General features: G+C 41.7%; 3 protein-coding genes across 19 annotated transcripts in view; all 3 read left to right on the top strand.

Annotated features, from left to right (window-relative positions):
• The window catches only part of TPST1 (tyrosylprotein sulfotransferase 1), a 35786-nt gene extending 32662 nt beyond the window's left edge, over window positions 1–3124 (top strand). For 5 of the 7 annotated variants that reach the window (XR_013941256.1, XR_013941257.1, XR_013941258.1 and 2 more), the window contains exons 5-7: window positions 484–559; window positions 1539–1586; window positions 2575–3124. Coding sequence is in view for 2 of the 7 variants with exons in the window: in XM_080563452.1 (XP_080419578.1) it covers window positions 1539–1556 (18 nt within the window). In the remaining 5 variants the exon portion in view is untranslated. The remainder of the gene's footprint in view (window positions 1–483; window positions 560–1538; window positions 1587–2574) is intronic. The other 2 variants (XM_080563452.1, XM_080563451.1) reach the window with 1 other exon arrangement.
• Window positions 3125–7948: 4824 nt separating this feature from the next.
• On the top strand, window positions 7949–17989 carry KCTD7 (potassium channel tetramerization domain containing 7). 3 transcript variants are annotated; one of them, XR_013941183.1, is made up of 6 exons: window positions 7949–8333; window positions 9082–9251; window positions 11424–11602; window positions 12124–12496; window positions 13543–13649; window positions 15113–17989. XR_013941183.1 is itself a non-coding variant. In XM_080562985.1 (5 exons), exons 1-5 carry the CDS (start codon window positions 8190–8192, stop codon window positions 13592–13594), a joined length of 918 nt encoding a protein of 305 aa, XP_080419111.1. In that variant the 5' UTR covers window positions 7949–8189; the 3' UTR covers window positions 13595–14362. The 3 variants fall into 3 exon arrangements, 1 of the variants encoding a protein (XP_080419111.1); XR_013941184.1 differs by having other exon boundaries at window positions 14425–17989; XM_080562985.1 differs by lacking the exon at window positions 15113–17989 and having other exon boundaries at window positions 13543–14362.
• A 160-nt stretch (window positions 17990–18149) lies between these two features.
• Window positions 18150–20937, top strand: part of RABGEF1 (RAB guanine nucleotide exchange factor 1) — a 34908-nt gene continuing 32120 nt past the window's right edge. For 2 of the 9 annotated variants that reach the window (XM_080562977.1, XM_080562976.1), the window contains exon 1: window positions 18150–20163. In XM_080562977.1, the coding sequence (XP_080419103.1) occupies window positions 20054–20163 (110 nt within the window). In that variant the 5' untranslated portion in view covers window positions 18150–20053. Of the gene's footprint in view, window positions 20164–20231; window positions 20701–20937 lie in introns of those variants that run through there. The other 7 variants (XM_080562980.1, XM_080562978.1, XM_080562984.1 and 4 more) reach the window with 5 other exon arrangements.

The following is a 20937-nucleotide window of genomic DNA, read 5'->3' as shown; positions in this document are numbered from 1 at the left end:
GGCAGAGCAGTATACTGAAATGGTAACTTACAGCATGACTGTAGCCAAACGTGCAAGTATTTTAAGCAAAAGAGGAAAAGATTCCATGCTTTTCTCCTAGTTTCTAAAAATCCTGTACAATGACTAAAAGCAGACGAGTTATTTACAGTGCTTGTGTTACTTTGTTTCTACATAATTCCCGTCTTTAATCATACAACCAGTACAGAAGTTTACTGAAAACATAAACGTAAGTAACCTATCAGAAGTTAAATAATTTGCAGTGTCTTTACTTAAAACAAACAAAAAACTCGTGGGTGCAAGTTTTCTTGACTTTGGTTCCCAAATATTAGGAAAAGGCTCCTTGAGTGTGGCTTTTTGTTAGATGTAGAGATTCAAAAATACACAGTAGAACCCACCGCTCACAGACGAAGCTTTTTGACTTATTCCATCCATTCAAATGAAAATTAGTTTATTAAAAAGGAAAACTGGTTTCTTTTGTTCCAGCCAAAGAAGACAGTAGAAAGGAAGTCTCGTGGCAAGATAAAATGAACATGGATCAGTAAAGTTGAATAGCCGTAGTGTCTGTTTCATGTTTTCAGAATATAACTTTTTGCTGTGGACACCAAATCTTTCTGATAAACCTTTGTGTGATCTCTAATGTGGGCTTCGCGCTCTTACTGGATGTTTGCGTGCTCTCACCCTTCAAACAGTTAGTGCTCATGCTTTGCAAGTTGTGCTCAGCTAATAGAAACCATTAAGAATCTGGCACCACGCAGCTAAATGTGCTGTTGCTCACAGCATTGTTCACTGCTGGCCAAAATGTCTATGCAGCTTAACGGCAAGAAAACTATTTAAATGTGTGCTGCTTAAAAGTTATTGTTAGCTAATTGTATCGAGGAAGTGTGCTGCAGTTATTTCATAATGCTTTCAAATGCAATGACTGTGTTTATTTCGAGATTATCTATAATGTAACAGACAAATATATGCATATATGGCTGCAAGCATAGGGTGTGTCAGAACAAAAGGAGATTAAACATTGCTGATAAAGATTTCTGGAAAATGCAAGGAGATGAGCTGTCGTTAAAACTTAGCACATTGTGTAATGATGGTGTGCTAGCCAGATAAATTATCCCTGATCTGCCCACAATGTCCATTAGTTAAATTATGTTTTGTATTTTCCAGTTACTTGTGATATGTCAAAAGAACGTGGTCCAGTATTTCTAGCAGGTGTCATATGACAGGGGAGGTTACCAAATTGTACTCCCCTAAATTTCAGAGCTGAATTTATACAATTAGCTTAGTAGGACTACAATATTTACCTAATTCTCAGCAGATTTATTCCAAAAAGCAAAACAAAGCTTTGTGAAATAAAGAATGTTTCTTAAACTATAAACACTGGAGCTGGAGGTAAAAATTACTCTGATAAAGTATTCTTTAGTAAAGTATACTAAAGATAAAATTAACATAACCAAGCAGCTAAATGGTGCATGGGTGCTGCTGCTGCTACCTTTTGCCCTAATGTTAAATTGCTAATTTTATTTTAATTATTTACTTAACAGACTGAGCCTATGGAATAGAAGACAAAATGGATCTTTCTTGCACAGAAGGTAATAGAAACACACGCATAACACATTAGTTAAGGTGATCTTTTTAAACTAACGTAAATCCATGCAAGATTCTGGGTAAGAAAAGTATGAAGATCTGATCTTGGTTCAAAATCTGTAAAAATCGCATTGAGGTAAGTGCTCAGTAAGATGTACAAATCATAGTTTATATGGTTTAAGAGTCACTGTGCAGTTCTATGTGGCTCATTACAGTTTGCAGTGTTTGCTATGCTATTGGATTGTCAGCACTACATTGGAGCCTGACGTTGAAAGGAGTACATAAAACTGAACCACTGTTCATTCAGACATTCTTCAGCAGGGTTTCTTGTTCATTTTAGAATCTGTGCAGTACTATAACATACTTGCACAACAGATTCAGGTCACCATTTTAACAAAATACTATAAGGATGAATTTTCATGTCCTCTTTTTTAATCGTTTGCCCTTTTAGATAGAGGAAAAAGCTAAACATAGACTGACTTGTATCATTTGCTTTTTGTGTGTCTCATAGTCAATATTTTAGCTGTTGAAATAACAATGGCAAGATTGTTCAGGGAACCCAGTAAATTCTCGGCTAGTTATCTAGTGATTGTTGCAGGATTTTTACTGCATTAATCCACAATCTTTACTTGTCAACCATATATTATCAAAAAATACTTAACCTGGATGCATTTTTCTGTAGCCAAAATCGTCATGCCACATAAATATATCCAACATAGTTTTCAATGTGTGGTCATGCATATGGGTTTCTCTATAGCCCTAAATATAGCCAAAAGCATCATACCAATTAGAAATAATGGATATAAGTGTTTTCCAAAGATTAAGTGCAGACATTCATTCTGAAGTTGATAGTCTTGACAGCAACTTTTCACACACTGAGATGGCAGTGGTTGCTCGTAATTATGCAGTATTTTTGTAAATGCAAGATGTTATAAAGGATAAAAACAATGCTACATTGAATGCTCAAATGTAACTATTTTCCTTTCTCTTTAGAAAAAGACTGCTGCCTTTTCAATGGAAGTGATGTTATAAGGACTGTCCCACTGAAATCAGTGAGATGTACTGCTCATGGCCTGCTTTTTTCAGGATTTTCTCCCCCATTTCTTTCATGCTCTTTTCTTTTTGGTCAAGATTTTGTTGTTGTGAGCGCATGTAAACCTGTTTATTAAAAAAAAAAAAAAAAGAAAAATCACTGATGTTATTGTAGAACTGTATTACACTTACACAACTATTTTTAAGGTTTTAAAAACTGCAACACAATGCCTGTCTCTGAAATTGCTATTCTGTCTTCAGAATTCCAAACCTCAGTCTTCAAAGGTCTTTTTTTTTTTTTTTTCCCTTTAGCAGTTTGGTTTTAAATGTATGAAACTTTCAGAAGTGGTCTGTGCTTGTCCTAAGGATTTTTGGTGGAACAGTTATTTGTCTTATTGACGTGGAAATTGTTAAATATCTTTTTATTTAAAGAAGTTGATAAATTACATGTACAATTACAATTCAATGATCTTTTGTATTTTATTTTTCAAAATAAATGCTTTAAATGTGATTTTTTTTGATTAATGTTTTTGCCTCTGAGTTAAGATTGAAATAATTGAAGATATTGGGTTACTTGAAAGATATAATTTAATATCCTGGCTGTTGATCTCTTTAAGGTTTGCCACTGAATGGATTTTGTTTGCTTTTAGCAGCTGGGCAATGATACAAAAACCAATTGGGGTAGGTATCCTACTGAGAGGTACAGAAACAGTAACATGAAATTTGTTTGCTACAGGGAGAAGTAGGTAGTTTTCAGGCAGGCGGCGATGGTGGGGAAATCACTTCTGGAAAATGTCCCTGCCTATTCCTAAAGCAGTGCGGTGGAATTTGTATCCTAAAGCTTTGAGGATCTGTCGGCTGCTTGGGAAGATGCTTACTCAAGTAAGTCTGCGTTTTGTTTTGTTTTCTGTTTGCTTTGGTCTCGTTTTCTAACCCCATCCATGGCCTGAAGATGGCCTCGGGGTTATCCACTGGTTTCACAAGAAGCCTTTTTTTTTTCCAAAATGCTTCTAAATTTACACGAATTCTGCCTCATGATTTGAAACAGTCCTTTTCCTTCTGTATCCTTTGTTCCCTTGAGATCGCCGAAGCGTATTTGAAAAATCACCAGCAGATGAACGCTTTTTTAGGTGGCGCCTTCAGGAACTGAATTCTCTTCAGAGTTACCCAACTGATTGCCAAACGTGAAAACAGCAGTTTTGCTCGATCAGGGCCTCAAAAGCGAAGCGGGAGCATCCCCTGGTGCCCGCACGGAGCAATGGCCCTCCTCCGTGCAGCCGCCTGAGGCGGGCGGGAGCGCTGCAGCCCCAGGCCCGGCTTGGGCGCTCCGTGAGGCGGCGGCGGAGCCTCGCTGCCCCCCGATGGTGCCGAGGGCTGGGGTCGCTTCTCCTTCGGATCCCCGCTGAGGGCTGGGCCCCTTCTCCTCCCGGTGGCGGCGGCAGGGGCTCCCCGCAGCCCCGCCACGGAGCCGCCAGGGGGCATTGGGGAGCCGGGGCTGAGGCCGGGCCGTGCGGGAGCTTCGGCTCCGTGTTCCCCCCAGTGCCTTCAGGCGGGAACACCCGCGGATCCCAGCATCCTGCAGGGACTTAACACCTCTATTTTTAACACTCCTGAGGGAAATATTCGGTGTGGGGAGCGGCGGAGCGCTGGAAAAGAGCGGTGAAGGGCGAGGGGAGCTGAGGGGAGGGAGTCGCAGCAAGGGTGAGCCCCTTGGTGCTTCGCAGGGTCTGGCATGGTGCTGAGCCCAGGGCTGGCAGCTAGCTGATTTAATTAATACTTAGTTGGCCGAGCACCAGGCTTATCAATGTGCCTGGCTTTGTTTCCAAACTCTCTTGAGACAGCTCTGCCTTGTCCACAACAAAGGATGGAGCCACCTTACCTCAGTTGTGTAAAAAGACCTTAAAAAGCTTGATGTTGCCTCATGATTCTGCACAAAAACGCAGCAGTTGCTGTGGGTAAACACAGGCTGTGTGGCCTTTACTTGTGGCTAGTGCTGGGACCTCTGTTAGGCCTCCCCACTGCCCTGTTTTCCCCCTTCAGAGGGTTGCTGTTGGTGAGGAGGCTTCCCGTCACATCCTCCCGTACCATGTCCTTGCTTTTAGGCTGCTCTGCATGGCCAGGTGCAGAAGTTACAGCGTGCCTTCAGCATAATCTGTGTTGTCCTTTGGGAATGACTAGATGTGCTAAGCTGGCGCAGAGTTTTACAACCAAATTTACAACACAGTTTACTGCAGCCCAGGGATTCCTGCCATGTTTCAGAATGTTTCTTTGCTATTGTTACACAGATTTATTAGGATTACTGTAACTGGATGTCCTGTCTCTTCCTGCTTTGCTCACGCAAGCCTTTAATCATCTGAGTCTCTTGAAAAATCGTAGAGACCAGGGGTCCTGTCTCATTCTCTATCCTCACAGGGACCCAGGTTCTCCTGGAGATGAGGGAGGTTCCCTGAGAGCCGGGTTGGTGTCTCCCCAGTGTTCCCATGCGCTGGCTTTGAATAGCAGCTCATGTAGGTTACCAGATCTCTTGTGACAGATTGATAGATCGCTACACTGGGACAGACTTTGAGCATGGAATTATGTCACTTCTTTATACATGTGTAACTTTGCCAACAGCAGTGTAACCTCAGAAGGTGTTTAGGAGAAAGTTGCTTAAACCAATATGGAAAAGTTGAGGGAACAGCAGTGCTTTAAAAGCTTTTTTCAGTCTCAGCATGAAGTAGAACCCAGTGCAAGGTAGCTGTTACTCCCTAGGGAATGAAGCACAACTTGCAGGTCCAGTTCATTGAGTGAGCTTTCTTTGGCGTGTGTTTTTGAAGCAGTATCTGAGTAGTCAATAAACAAAGCTCAAGGAAGTGATCTGTACCATTTGAAGGACAAGCAGCTTGTAAACTGGAAGGAGGTATTTCTGGTAGAGTTGGGTGGTGCTGACATAGGGTTCAATTAAATATTTTATTTAGAAATCATTTTGTTGGTGATGCTTTCTTATTAATTACCTGTTGATCTGGCCCTAGATGTATTTGAAAATTAAATTGACAAGTTTATTTGGTTTAAATAAACAAAAGAAAACTTTAATGAGATGTAATAGAGAAATATTTTTGTGACTGGTTACTTATCGCATATGCCACAAGAAAAGGATGTTCAGATGAATGCATATTCTTCACAAAATGACGAAGATTTTATGTCAGAAAACTGGCCAGGGAGTAGTTTGTTTCCCTCTTAGACTGACTTTCCAGTGAGCATTCACTAGCCTGCGTCTGCGGATGAACAAGAAGCAAAGCAAACCCTGAGAAGAACTTCAGTGATCTTTTAATGACCATCAAAAAACAGGTTAAACTTGTCAATGATCAATCTCTTCATATTATTAGCACAAATGTTATTCATAAAATCCTGCACTAATTATGGGCTGAGATCTTATATTCTGAACCTCACTATTACGGAGATTGTTTCGTGTGAAATCTCCAATGGAAAAGGTTATTGTTCATAACCTAGTTAACCTATCTTCTCTCAATGTTTTTTTTTTGTTTTGTTTTGTTTTGTTTTTTTCCCAAAACCTGATGCCTTGCTAAAGGAGGATTATGAAAGGGGAAGCATTTCTTTCTCTCAGACCTCTATTTGTGCTGGGAAGGAGGACCGTTCTGGTACAGTGCCCAATGTAGAAACCTCAAAACTCATTTTGTGGTCTGTGATTCTCATGTACTTAATGGAGCCTAATTTTGTTTATTCAGACTGTGCTCCATTTTTGTGAAAGCTATGGGAGATTCTCGAAAAAAATGTGGACAAATAAAGATCACATTTTTGTCAGCCTTGAGTTCTTTTGAATATTCTTAAGCATAGTGAAAATACAGCAGTTGAAGCACTGGTTTCAAGTAACAGCATGATAAATAATACGTTCACATTAGGGTCACACTCAATTTTGACTATGCATCTTAGAAATTAAGCTTCTATAAGCTGCTTTTTAATGATAACTTGTTTACCTCCTTAAAGTAGTCTGTATCAAAATAATCTTTTATTTATGTTGTGTATTCCTTTTTATCTCCGCAAGGCATAGTTGACTGGTTTTGATAATTGATGACGTCAGAATAAATAGTGTTTCAGGACAAACGTTAAAAGTGTTAGTGTGGTGCAGGTGTTGAGAAACGCCATTTTTGAGCTGTAGAGAAAAGAAACTAAACACCTACCTTGAGCTGAGACAACGCCTCTAACCAAGCAATTGGAAAGCACTGAACCTGCTTCTCTAACTTATCCTTAGGTTGATTAGGGTGTTGAACAGGATCTGGCCTTCACCTCCAAACTGCGGTGCAAGAAGGCTCTGAGTGCTCCCATAGCTTCTGCTATAGGCTGGAGCAGCCCTGTGTCTCTGGGTCCATTGGGGACCTGCAGCTTTTCCAATTAGAGCCAAATTCACCAGGCAGTGACTACATTAGCAGATGGAGGCAGGCAGAATAATTCATGGAATCACAGAATCATGAAGGTTGGAAAAGCCCTCCAAGATCATCTGGCCCAACCATCCCCTTACTACCAATGTCACCCACTGAACCATGTCCCTAAGCACCACGTCCAACCTTTCCTTGAACACCCCCAGGGCGGTGACTCCACCACCTCCCCGGGCAACCCGTCCCAACACCTGACTGCTCTCTCAGAGAAGAAATGTCTCCTCATTTCCAACCTGAACCTCCCATGGCACAACTTGAGGCCATTCCCTCTGCTCCTATCACTGGTTACCTGTGAGAAGAGGCTGACCCCCAGCTCCCCACACCTTTCTTTCAGGCATCTGTAGAGAGCAATGAGGCCTCCCCTGAGCCTCCTCTTCTCCAGATCAAATACCCCCAGTTCCCCCAGCCGCCTCTCACAGGACTCGTGTTCCAGACCCTTCACCAGCTCTGTAGCCCTTCTCTGGACTCGCTCCCGGGCCTCGATGTCCTTCTTGTGGTGAGGGGCCCAAAGCTGAACACAGCACCCGAGGCACCCAGCAGCACCCCCAGACCCTTTCCCTGTGCAATTCATGCCAGCTGTTAACGTTTTATGTCTGCTCCTGGGTGCGATCAGCAGCAAGCTTTACCACACGAGCGTTCGGTCGAGTCAGAGAGGCCGGTGCCTTTTGTAGTGAGGGGAAGGAGGGGGCGGGAAGGAGGGAGCGGGCGGGGGGGGGAGCCCCTGGAGGGGCGCCCCGGGGAGGGCCCGGCCCCGCCGCACGGGGGCGCGCTGCCGCAGGGAGGCGCGCCCCCGCTGCCACCGCCTCATTTACCCAATCACAGCCGGTGGGCGGGCCGCCCGCCTGCCCCCAACCAATCGCGCCGCGCGGCCCAAAGGCGGCGGAGCCAATGGGGGCCGGTCGCGGGGCCGGGCCGGGCCGTGTGGGGCTGGCGGGGCGGCGGGCGGCGGGCGCAGCGCTCGGGGCCCGTCTCGGCCCGTCGCGGCTCGCCTCAGGGCCCGCAGCCGCCCCCCGGCCGTGCCCCCGGGATGCTCCGTGCGGCCGTTCGCGCCTCGGGCCCCTCCGCTCGGCCCTCCCTGAGCCTCCCGGCTCCCGTTTAGCCTGGTGCCGTCCCGTCCGCTCCCGCCGAGCCGCAACCAGCGGGATGGTGGTAGTCACAGGGCAGGGCAGAGCCAGCCGAGACCCGGATGAGGCCATGTCGAGCTCAGAGGCGGAGGATGAGTTCCAGGAGCCGGCCACCCCCACCGCAACCCAGGCAGGAGAAGCGCTGCCGCTGCTGCCGCAGCAGGTAAGGGCGCCGGGGCTCCCTGCCCCCGGAGGGCCCGGGTCTGCGGCACCCACAGCCCAAAAGCTCCGGGATTTCCTCGTGTCCCTGCCTGCCCGGTGCCGTTCCCCTTATTTCCTAAATCCTTGAAGCCCCTCGCGGCTTAGTTTGGTAGCCTGGCAGCGGTACGCCCAATTTCCATCAGTGTTTGAACTTGACAGATGCAGATAGGTCTTTATTCCGGTGCCGGAGCATCTTGTGGTGTGCTGTGAAGTTTTTGGGGCCTGCTGTAAGCCCAAGGTAACGACAGAATCACTGAGTGCTCAGCATAAAGAAACCGGTGCCACAGCAGCTGAGGGCAAGTCCCAGGGCTGGCCTTGGGAGTTTTCTGCCCCCTGCCTTTTGTTTTTATGGAAAAGGGAGAGGAGGCTGTTTTGCACTTGTTTGTTTCCCCAAAAGAACCAAAAGGAAACGTTAAAGCTCTTAATGAATACCTGGTGTTGAAATTGGAGTGATTGCTGCTGTTTCAGACTTCCATCCTCAATGACACCATTCACTGATTACACCCAGAAGCCATCCGAAGTATTCAAGGTGTTAACCCTTGAACCTCGCTGCTTTGTGGCAGCAGGCCAGGACAGAGGCGCTTGTCAGACCAAACGGTGTCACGGCGGCAGAGACTGCGCTGTGCCCTGTGGAAGTTCTCACCTGTTTGGCCTACGCGTGTATGCAATGCTCTCTGGGCTCGTTTCTGACGATGTGATTGCTTTTTCAGTTTCCAGAAGTTGTCCCACTAAATGTAGGAGGCATGCATTTTACAACGCGACTGTCAACGCTGAGACGTTACGAGGATACAATGTTGGCGGCTATGTTCAGCGGAAGACACTATATTCCAACCGACGCCGAAGGCAGATACTTCATAGACAGAGATGGAGCTTACTTTGGGTATGTGCGGTGGTGACCTCAGCACCTTGCTTCTCAAGTGATTACTTCAAATAACTTTTAAGGAAAAATAAGTTTTATGTTTATTTCTTCTAGCTAAATCATATTTGTGTAGTAGGCTTTAGGAAAACGTGACTGGCGTGCATCCCTGACTTTTAAACACCTCAAAGAGAAAATGAATAGCAGCATATCACAACTGAAAACAATTCATTTCATTCCTAGGGGCTTAAGTTTTACAGTGGAGAAAGAAAAAACAAGTAATATTTTGAATTTGTGCATTGCCTCTTCTGGAGTATCTACTTTCAACGTATCAAAACATTCTTATGTTTTAAAAAAGAATTTATTTGACATTGCTTTTATATGAAGCTTTTTCGTACAATAGTACTTTTCAATTAATGTTACAGTGTTTATGATAAAGAGGGAATGGAGGGGATGCATCTAGGTTACTTAAGCTATTGAAAGAATGATGTTTTCTGTGTTTGTGATATTTGTGGATATTAATCCAAGTCAAGTTGTGCAGTCGTGTGTTAAGAAGACACGTTGTCCAGAAATTGTCTAATTTAGATGCTTGACTGGTTTAAACTAGTCTGCTCTATTAAAATGGCAATGATTACAGGAATATTTCACTTCCTATAAAATTCCCATTATATCAAGATCTTTTTTGTGCGCTATGTCTTTAAATGATTCTTTCAGTTGTTTATAATTCTTATCATGTATCTGAACTTAGTTAAATTTATATTTTGCTTATCAGACTGTTGCCTCTAGGTATATTATACTGCTCATTTTGAATACAGTTAGCCACATCCGTAAGTGCTGGATTTCCCCTGAATGAGAATATGCAAAGGGGAAGTATTGTTTGGCTTTAACTAATGCATTTCTGAAAATATAAATGGACAGCTAACACAGTGTCTGTGCCTCTGATGGGTTTCAACTTGCCAAGAAGAAAGAGTCATCAAAGTGTATGTGCTTTTTGGTAAGTGAATAACTTACCTTTGGAGCTCTTCAAAAATACATTATATTAAAATGTGACTGAGAAAAAAAAAGGACATGGCTTAGAGATCTTCTTTTTAAATTATTTTTTCCTGGCCATGCCATATTCCTTCACTTTCAGGATTTGTTTTGAAACTTTGTAGCATTTGTGTAGCTTTAGTTAAAATAACCCTGATCTTACTAATATTCTGCTTGAATTGTAAGATTTCCCGTGAGATTGCAGGAAATGATATTTATCTTTGCTAGCAATGTTCATAGGTTAAGATCTTCACCCAAGGCACATTTTGCAATTTAACTTCTATTTCTTGTTTCTCCTTTGTAGACATTTCCTTAATCTCTTCATCAGAGAAGGGTTGAATTATTTTCAAAGCACATCTGGATTGTACCTTAATTTGAGGCAAAAATAGATTAAGCCACTGCAGTCATTTGAAAATGATTATTTCTTTACATTTGACAATTTAAAAGTTCCTGCTACCGTGTTGGAAAATCAATTCATTTCCGATGTTACTGGTCTGAATTCAAAATGTAGCAGGAACAGAAAGCCGCGTTAGCGCTTGCTGTGTTTGTTGACATTATAATGAAGATTACAGCAATGCTTGTTTTACTTGATATGGTCAATAATAGGTGGTTAATGCTTATAAAATGACTTCTCTGTTAAAAATATTTCAGCTTAAGTGTTGCAGAACCACAAGGAAATGTTCTCTTTTTTAACTGATCATTATTTTTGATTAAAAAAAAACATGTATGGCCCTGGTCCTGTGAAAAGTACACCTCCTTTGCAAATGCAGCATCCATTCAGCTAGAAGCTTGGCTCTGGGTGGGATAAAATGTCCATGCATTTGAAAATCAGAAAGATTAATTTGTCACAGACATAATTTTTGAAATACAGTGACTTCAATATCTTTCCCATGTCGGTATTTTTTATATTTTATATAAAAAAATTGGTATTTTTTTGAATGTGTTTTGACATTAATGGTCGAAAGGTGAAATACTTGAATTGGAGGCTTGAAAATGGCAAATGCTTTTAAAAATGTATGTTGGAAACGTAATTCGGGTTTATTTCAGTTACTGAAGATTAAGGATTTCTATCTCAGTAAACAACGAATACGTTTCCTTTCCCACGCACAACAGTTTTGGAGGAAACTTGTTAATTAATAGTATTTTTTTTTCCCCTTTTATTTTTAGAGACATACTTAACTTTCTGCGATCTGGTGACCTGCCACCAAGAGAACGAGTGAGGTCAGTTTACAAGGAAGCTCAGTATTATTCCATAGGACCATTGCTAGACTATCTGGAGGATGTCCAGCCTCTGAAAGGAGAAAAAGTTAGACAAGCTTTCCTGGGCCTAATGCCATATTACAAAGGTAAATAAACAAAGTAGTATTGACTGTTTTCTTCTAGCATGATTCAAGTAGTATATGTGGTGTTCTCAGGCCTGCTTTCAGCTTTCAAACTAATTCTGTTATATTTTAAAAGCTTTTATGTACCTTTCATGCTATTTAGATCCATGAAGTTTCCACGTCAGATTTGTTCCTGCTGCATCTGAGGATGTGGAGTTTTATGCTGTCTTAAAAAGGAGCAAGATCTAGGTCATAACATGCGAGGCTTATTATTGAATGAGAAGGCTTCTGTGCCTCTGCATCTGTTCTGTTAGGCCCTGCAATTGAATAATTTTGGGCATCTAGTAAGGACACCGAGTTCACATGATAACTGAGACTGATTTAATTAATATAAAGTGTATTTAGCGGCATGCAGCTTACACTTGCTAATACTCTATTAAGAATAACACGTGAAACACTGCAGTAGTGTTTTGCAGGGAAAAAATGTATTGGTTTTCTTTTACTGTGCGTTTCATTGTTGTTTACAACTTTTTACTGTTTTTTAGATCATTTGGAACGGATAATTGAAATAGCAAAGCTTAGAGCTATGCAAAGAAAAGCAAGGTTTGCAAAACTGAAAGTCTGTGTCTTCAAAGAAGAGATGCCCATCACTCCCTACGAATGCCCCCATTTCAATTCTTTACGTTTTGAAAGAAGTGAAAGCGAGACGAAGCTGTTTGAACATCACTGCGAAGTAGATGTATCTTTTGGACCTTGGGAGGCTGTAGCTGATGTTTATGATCTTCTGCACTGTATTGTGACGGACCTGTCTGACAGAGGGATAACTGTGGATCATCAGTGTATTGGTGTGTGTGATAAACACCTGATAAATCACTATTACTGCAAGCGTCCTATCTATGAATTCAAGATCACTTGGTGGTGAGTTATTTTGCCCAGAGCAGTGCAGGGGATGAAAGGACTTCTGGATGACGATTGCTTTTAATATTTTTGCAACGTGTCTCTGGAAATGCATTGCTGCTAACGTATATTGGAATCAGTCTGCTGAAATGTTGGCTAATGCTTAGCTGTTCAGCAAAGAGGAACCTGTTGCAGAGGTTGAAAAACCTCTGAAATGTTTAAAAACCAGCCTGAAACAAGACTGTTGGCTCAGGTACCTTAATGAGGCACAAAACAAAGTCACCTCATGGAAATTATGGAGAGGAGTGTCTAACATTTGAAAAAAATGTGCCACCTACCAGGTGGCTTTAGTATCTTAGTCTGCAAAACAGATATAACAGATCTCACCTGCGTTATTATAAAGCCTGGGGTGCTAGTAATGCTGATATAACGTGGTTGAATTTTACCCACTTAGAAACGTTTTAGTCACTACTTAAACTTGCCACTTTATAAAATTGAGTAACATCCAGCACAGAGATCCTGGAAATGTAATTTTGATGTAATAGACAATTAAAAAAAAAAAGAGTATTCCCTATATATTATTACTTGTGAAGATGAAGCTATATTCCTTTTTTTTTTTAAATTATGAATCTGCATCGTGAATTATAATACTATATTTCAATTGTTTCCATTGTTATAAAAAGGAACAGCAGATTTGGAATATATTCCTTAATGCTTTTAGGAATAATTACTGTTCATGGAAGACTTGTGCCTGTTTTTAGCCTTAGAAATTCTAAATGTTTACAGTATCTACAAAAGAAGCTCTATAGAATCAGGTCATTTGCAAAGGCTTTTGGTAAATGAGAAAACTCCATATGTATGTTCCTATTAGCAGAAGTAGGAGGAATATTTAATGTATATTATTTTATTACTGACTCTTTTTACATTCTGTGGTATTAAACTTTGTTCTAGAGTTAGTCAAATGGTAAGTACTAACCTTTGCCTCACCTTTGGACAATTAAGTCTCATTTTCAACGTTCTTGTTGACCCTTCTTGGTGTAATATCAGGACACTTTTTTTTTTTTCAGCCTTCATATTCAAATGTACTGGTTGATATGTGGAGAAATAGCTGGGAAGTAAATTTCTTTCCGTACTGGAGGAGGCAACCATTGCAGAATCTTACTCTTTTCAAAAGGTAGTTGTTGCAGTTCTGTCTATGAATAGCCATCTCCTGAAGTTCAATTACTTCATGTCCAAAACTGAAATACAGATCTAAACATCTGAAGGTGCAGAAAACTCAAGTATTTTTCAAAAAGATCCCACTTGATGTGACCTCAAAACAAGCTTGAGGATGGAGGGAAAGTCAGTGTTTGTGTATTACATTCCGTTGGATTAGTTAATACAAAAGTCTTGTTTAATTAAACTTCTGACCAAAATGCTTTTAAGAAACATGTTAATTATAATAATCAAAATTTTCAGTTACCTGAGATAATTTTTAGAATAATTATTAAAACTTTACCATAAAATTGTCTTACAAAAATATTTTGAAGAGGCTAATTGTTTGCATCAATTAGCCTTCACACTTTTATATATTTAATTTAGGGATTTTTATTAAATTGTCTCTCTGAGGTAGGGACACACAGCTCTAATGATCTCATGTCAAATGTTTACTTAGAGTCGTCGTCAAGTACTGAACTTCAGGTCCAGAGCTTAAATTTGGAAAGGGAGTGGAGTGGGGGTGGAGGCAGGAAGGGGAGGAAGGCAAATGTCATGTCTGTGTATTTGTATCTTATTTTAAGTTGGATTAAATTGTTTTCTTAAATATTGGCCTTTCTGTTACAAGTCACTGTACTTGTATTTGACAGCCTAAAATCACACGTCAAACAAACTAATAAAATTTCCCCAAACTGAGAGGAAGCTTGCATGATTTCTTCGCTACTCTGCTGGCTTCTTTTTTTTTTTTTTTTCAGGGAGTCTTAAATTGCAAACCACGATTTCCAATAAAATGACATAAAACCTTAAAGCTGAGGCTTACAGAGTTTTGGCTGTTTATATACCTCAGAGTTTCCAGCATCAGTTTATTCAGAGACCCTGATGAGAATCCCAGTTTTACTGGGATTTTACTGATATTTTTTGCCACTTCCCGTGTAAGTATTTACATGGGACATAATTCTGGTTTGAATTTCAGCACTACTTGTAGAAGTGGAACACAGTCTGACTTAACAGTAGGATTTTTTGGGGGGTGGAGGGCTAAGAATTGTTCTGTTATCATAGAGAAGCTATGATAATAAAATCCCTGTTTAAATTGTTTGCTATTTTTAATATGCACACTCTGATACATTTTTTTTTCCTGCTAATTGTTGAAAGATGTGTGGAAGTAAGGAAGACTACCTAACCAAAACGATAAAAATCTTGGTCTGTATCAGGTGCATCTTAATTGAAACTTTCATCCTTCGTGTCCTCCAGAAGACAGAAAACATTGTGCAATATTGAAAGAAAGCATGGATTTGAGCCAACATGCTTTCACTTAGCACATACATTCTGCGTGTTGTGATTTGTACAAATTAACAATATTGTTAGTGACTACACTCGTTCTAAGCAGTCTTTGTTTACAATGGTTTAGATTATATTGCCTAATATATATTCGTTTTTTGACAGAAACAGAAGAGTTGTGCAGGCAGATGTCAGGGGAGTATAATCTAATAACTGGTTTATATAACATTATTGACTTATCTTTTCTTGGCATATAACGTAATTTTTGAAATTCTGCGTTTGCAACTAAAATGTGAGTAGCTGATCTATGTTAAGATGATTGGTTTTGTATATCATGAATGCTATACAATTGTCTAATTAAACTAAATGCCTATGTAATACTGCTTATTTATTTATTTATTTACTTCAAGAATTTCGTTATGTCTGGCTAGGCCAGAGGTTTGCTAGAACATACCTATTTCCCTGTGCTTAAATGTTTTTTTTTCCCCTTACTTAAATGTTTTTGTCACTTTAATACCTATATTGCTACTTTTACGTGCACACAACCCTCCAAATACGTTGTGGTTGCAAACTGACACCATGTCCTTGGACAAATTGGCTGTGCAGGTTTCATGTAATTGAAATAATGTTGCAATGAACATCGCTTTTGCAGATATTAAAAGAACAATGCATGTCAGTTCATTTAGCTCATTCAGCGTGAAAGAAAGAAATTCTTCCTTAGATATTCTTCCTTCCGTGTTCTGAGACAGGATACATGCCATTTTTGGTTCCAAAATGATGTATAGGAGCACGGGTGTTTAGAATCAACTTTTTTTTTCCCCTCCTAAATAAGGAGTCTCAAATATTTTCAAAGCACAAATTAAATATCTGCATTGCAGTGGTTTCCCTGCTTTTTATGACTGCCAGGTGATAACAGCAAGACTGTTTAGGGGTACTTATTTAAAAAGTAGAACTGTTAGATATTTTTGAAGTTGCTGTGTGTATAAACACACACTCATATACACATTGCTTAGTGTTTTTTTAACATGGAGGAAAGAGAGATCTTACTATCAGCACTTACGTTAAGTGTCCTAGCCAATTTCACAGTGCAGTAGATACTCCTGCACCAGTTTTACATTTGTAAAATGGGAAGGATGCCTACTTGTCATTGTAAAAAACTCATGAAAAGATGTTTGTGTGGTGTTCTGTGGTCAATGTTTATGTAATCATCCACTTAATGGCTGTTGATTTCAAGAGTTGAAAATTTATGTAGTTTCTACTTGCTCTGTGTAGTCAGCTGAAAGACTTGTTGCTGAACTTCTGTCCTCCTTGGAGGGAAGTGAAAGTGCTAGGAACTTTGTCTGGGAAGCCTTGGAGCTATTTACAGATTTTCTCTTGTTTCCTGGTGCATGTTTTCTTCTGAAACTGCTGGATATTTTTAAAGCTGATTTTTAACCCAATACTGTAAGCAAGGATCAGTTTCTGCATGGGTGAGGGTTTGTTTTTTTTTTTTTGGGGGGGGGGGGGGGGGGTTGTTTTGGGGCTTTTCAAGTTTCCATTATCTGAACTGCAAAAGTAGTAAGACTTCTACGGAGCCTTATGATGGGTTTTTAAATTGTAGAAGTCTGCCTGGGAGACATCAAGATGTAGTGTACACAAACACACGTATTTGTTAATGTGCAGTTTTGGGGGATTTTGTTGGGTTTGTTCAGTTCTGTAACACTCTTTCCTGAAACTAGCATGGGAATTAAGGAATAAGTTCAACATCAGGTGTCTGGTAAGCCTACTTACGTCTTAGATATTCCCTGCACTCATTTTGTGAAATCCCTAATCCCAGAGGTGTTCAATATATGAAAAAGTAAAGGCTATCACAGTTAGAGGAGAATCAAGGATCCTCCCTGATTCTCAGCAGGAGTCCTTTAGGAATAACTACATGCTGATTCAGTTGCAGCCTCCATTCTTCTGCTCTGCTTTGGTGAGTCTGGCTTCAGCAGCGAAGCCAAGTCGTCACAGGGTTGGACCTGGCTGGCCTAAGTCCTTGAAGGCAAACGCCAAAGACTTCTGTCATGTGAGAAATACATAAGATTGTGAGATTTGCATAAGCACAAAATCTGACCTTTACTGAGGTGGTTGTTAACATTCCAGCAAACTGTGAAGGTTTTTTTTTTTAAACTGTTCTGATAGCTTTGTTAAACGGTAATCTGTTTTGAGCCATATCGTTCCAATGTATGTATTGTGTAAGGTAGAGATGCTTGGCCAGTTCTTTTATTTATGGTTCTCAGCATATCTGCATTTGCCTCGTGGAATCTGAAGCTGAGTGAGATTGTATTCAGGCCTGGGGCAGTGATCAGCTGCTTGTTTCAAGCGTATCATGTGCATTGAGCACGTGCTGCTTGCCGCACAAATGAAAGCGGGAAGGAATCAGTTCTGCAGTGTTATTTCCCCCGGGACAAACCTCACCAGCTCTGTAGGAGTAAGTCAGTCGGGTCCTGCTCTGCACTTTCCCACATCTCCATTTTTGGGATGAACTCTAAGAGGCATGAGGAGATGAGGTGTCTAGCTTGAAGATTCACAATGAGATAAGGACTCTGACTGGATTCCCCCTTGGCCCCTTCCCCTTTCTGTAACTGTTAAGACGTACAATTCCGTGTGTAGAAAATCTACTACTTCTCTCTGCTGCAGTCTGGGATTTTTCTTCTAGGTGAATACCCAGTCTGTTCTAACCTTTAGGATTTTTTTTTAGTATTACAGTATTGTCACTGATAGTTGCTAAAGAATCAGTGAAAACCTTGTTACTGACAAACATACATGAATAAATAAATTAAAAATCTTATTTGCTGAATAATCCCTTTAATTTCAATCTGCTTTAATTTTACTGAAGACTTAAAAAAAAAAAAAAAAAACAAACCTCTTACCTCTTTTAATGGCTGACATCTCTTTCAGAGTAATATGTATTCAAGCTAAGTACCTTTATTTTGGGGTTTGAGGCCCTTATTTATTGATTGCTATGAGCATGAGCTAAAGCTCTGATCTATCTTTTCTGTTTGCTTTTTTTTATTAAAATATATATATATATATATATATATATATATATATATATATATATATATATAAAGGTTGTGATTTTCTAACTTCATTTAACTTGTGTGAACCCTGGCAGCCTTCCTGCCCAACTTTATTCTCACTGCTCATTCTTGTTCATAGATGACCTGTGACAAGTGACATGATGGAGAGAATGATGGAAATACCAACAGGGAAAGTCTCAGAGCTGATTGTTTGCATTGTGCAGAATATATATATATATATAGGTATATATTTCATTATATTTTAGCTCTATTGCTGTGTGAGGCAGAAGAGCATTAATCGCCATTTATGTGGGGTCAGTCAGAGGCTCCAGTCCCTCCAGAAACCCAGCCAACCTTGACTGTGTTCTTCCAGTTTTTATCTGTAAGTTCATTGTATTGGGATATCTCAAGTTAAGTGTGGGGGAAAAGTCAGTGGCTGTGGATTTGAACTGGGAACTATAGCAGTGACCAGTGAGGTGGCTGCTGGGTCACGCTACTGGAATTTCAGCATTGTTGTTTAGAGGTCTGAGGACCTTTGAGCCACACCTTATGCACCCTATCTTTCTTTTGTGCATGGCAAAGCAGTGATCTAGTTTGGGACACAACTGCCTAGAGATAAGAGAATACTTAGGAGCAAAGAATGTAGAAAGACAGTCTCGTCGTTCATCATGAATCTTGGACGTGATGTTGCTTTTTCCACTTTCTTCATTTTTATAACTACTTTGCTCCACAGCTTGTGTAGACCATGCTGGCTTGACATAATGATTGGTATTGCTGAACCTTGGAGTTACTGACCTCTGGTTATTTGTAGGTAAACAGTTGTAAATGTTTTCAGGTTGTTGACACATGGCAGAGAGGAAGCAGGACAGTTTGGAATGTAGGCCATAGAATCATAATTTAATTTAAAAACCAAAAACCCTCTAGTTTTTTCTTTCTGCAGATAAGCTAGTTTTCAGGGGGTAATCATTCTGTTATTCTGTTCTGTATATACTCCTTTTACTGGAAACTTTCCAAAAAAGCTTTCCAGAACTGCAGTTCTTACTCATTTTACTTACACAAACTTCGTATAAGTTTACCACTACTTTCACTGTGGGTTTTATAAATGGATTTTGTTTTGCTGAATTGTATGTTTCAAAGCATTGTAACCCCTTATGCCTTTGAAAATCCAGCCTAGATGCTAACGATTAGAGTTTGGAATTATCTCCAAATGTGTTTTATTTTATGTAAGTAGGGGTGTGAAGTTTAATAATGTGGGTACTGTAGTATTTTATTTTTTACTACACTTGGTTTTCAGTTCAGGTAATATATTTTAAATAAAAACCAGACTAGAGAAAGAAGACAAATGTTTGTGTTGTGCAATAAAAGTGAATTATACTGAAAATTTCTGGAATCTGGCTAACCTGGTCTGCAGCTACTGCACTCCCCCTTTTTGCATTCTGTGATTTGAGTTTGCCTTGCATGACTGCAAGTGATAATTAAGACAGCAGCCTCCCTCCCAAGCTTTTCTTAATGGCACCAGCCAGTAACTTGTTCATCAGCACTTCCTTAACAGATGGCACTTATGCAGTCTGCTGGCTGCCTGGGGAGTCTGACTGGTATGAGATAATTTGAGTTCTATTTCCTTCCTGACATACCCACCCATTCGTGTGAGACAGCGCAGGGAAGGTCCAAGTAGCCATCCCTACTTGTGCCATGCTCTGAAAGAAAGTTGAGTTCCTGGATTTGCTTGGCTGGCTGCGTTCAGAAGTGTTCTCCCCCCGTTTCTGAAGTAACTGAGCTGCCCTTTTTGTTGCTGCCTGTTTGTCCTTCTGAGGTGAGACCTGCTTTCGCAACTGAATGCTGCTGTGGGGAAAAAAACACCCCAAGTGACAGCACCGAGTAAACGAGAAGGGAAAGAGGAATAAGTTTTAAATAGCAGCAGCTATTTCTCTTCCTGCTGCAGTCAGCAGAAGTACACAACCCGTGGCATTCATGGGAGCAGCCTGAGCTGGAAAAAAAGAGTTTTGATTCAAAAGCAAGGCGGCTGTCGGGCGCTGGTTTGCTGTGTCTGAGAGGAGAAGGGATGGCACTGCGCGGCGCAGAGGAAGGAGCACAAGAGGAGAATTTGAGGAGGACGTTGGAGCCCCACAAGGATGCGACCCTGTTCCTAGCTCCAGCTCGTGTGGGACACAGGTGCTGTGAACGATCCCTGAGGTGCTGCCCGGTGTCTCTGTGCTCGCCATTCAGCTACCGATAAAGCCTGGACTACATCTCCCGGCCCTGTGGTGCTTAGGGTCATGGCTTAGTGGGTGGCACTGGTGGCAGGGGGACGGTCTGACCTGCTGATCTGGGATTTCTCTTCCACCCTTAACGTGATTCTACGATAAATCCGCACAGCGCTTGGGCTGAGGCAGCTGCTGCTCTCCGAAGGAGCCCCAAACACCCCGCCTTTCCCTCCCCGCCCTCTGCCTTCCTCCCAAGAGCTTGCTTCGCCATCCTCGCACCGCCTTTCATCCCAAAACCCCTCTCCCTGCCTCTCCTGCCCCTAACCGGGGCCGAGCTCCGGGGCCTCCTCAGCGGGGCCCAGCCCAGGAAGCGACGTCCCCGCTCTTCCGTGGGCGGCCGCTGCGGGGAGGAGGCGCCGGGCCCGGCCGGGGCCGCTTCGGGCCGAGGGGAGCGGAGCAGCGCGGCGGGACGCGGGGAGGGCCCCGGGGAGGGCCCCGGCAACCGGTGAGACCCAGCCCGGGCCCGCCCGGCGCTGACGGGACCGGGTCCGGCCCCGGGGTGTCCCCCCGGTGCTCGTCGGGGCGATGCCACCCGGCTTAGCCGCGGTGCTGAGGGGCACAGGGCCCTGCTTCCCTCCGTGTGCGGGTCCTAAGGCTCAGCCGCTCTTAGAATCTCTTTATTTCCCCTTCTTTTCTTTCCGTGGGTACGGTTCAATAATCGCTTTTTTTTCTTTCCGTGCGC

The sequence above is a fragment of the Anser brachyrhynchus genome (assembly GCF_964034855.1).
Source record: "Anser brachyrhynchus genome assembly, chromosome: 20".
Taxonomy (NCBI): Eukaryota; Metazoa; Chordata; class Aves; order Anseriformes; family Anatidae; genus Anser; species Anser brachyrhynchus.
This window is presented reverse-complemented; position numbering and strand designations above follow the sequence as displayed.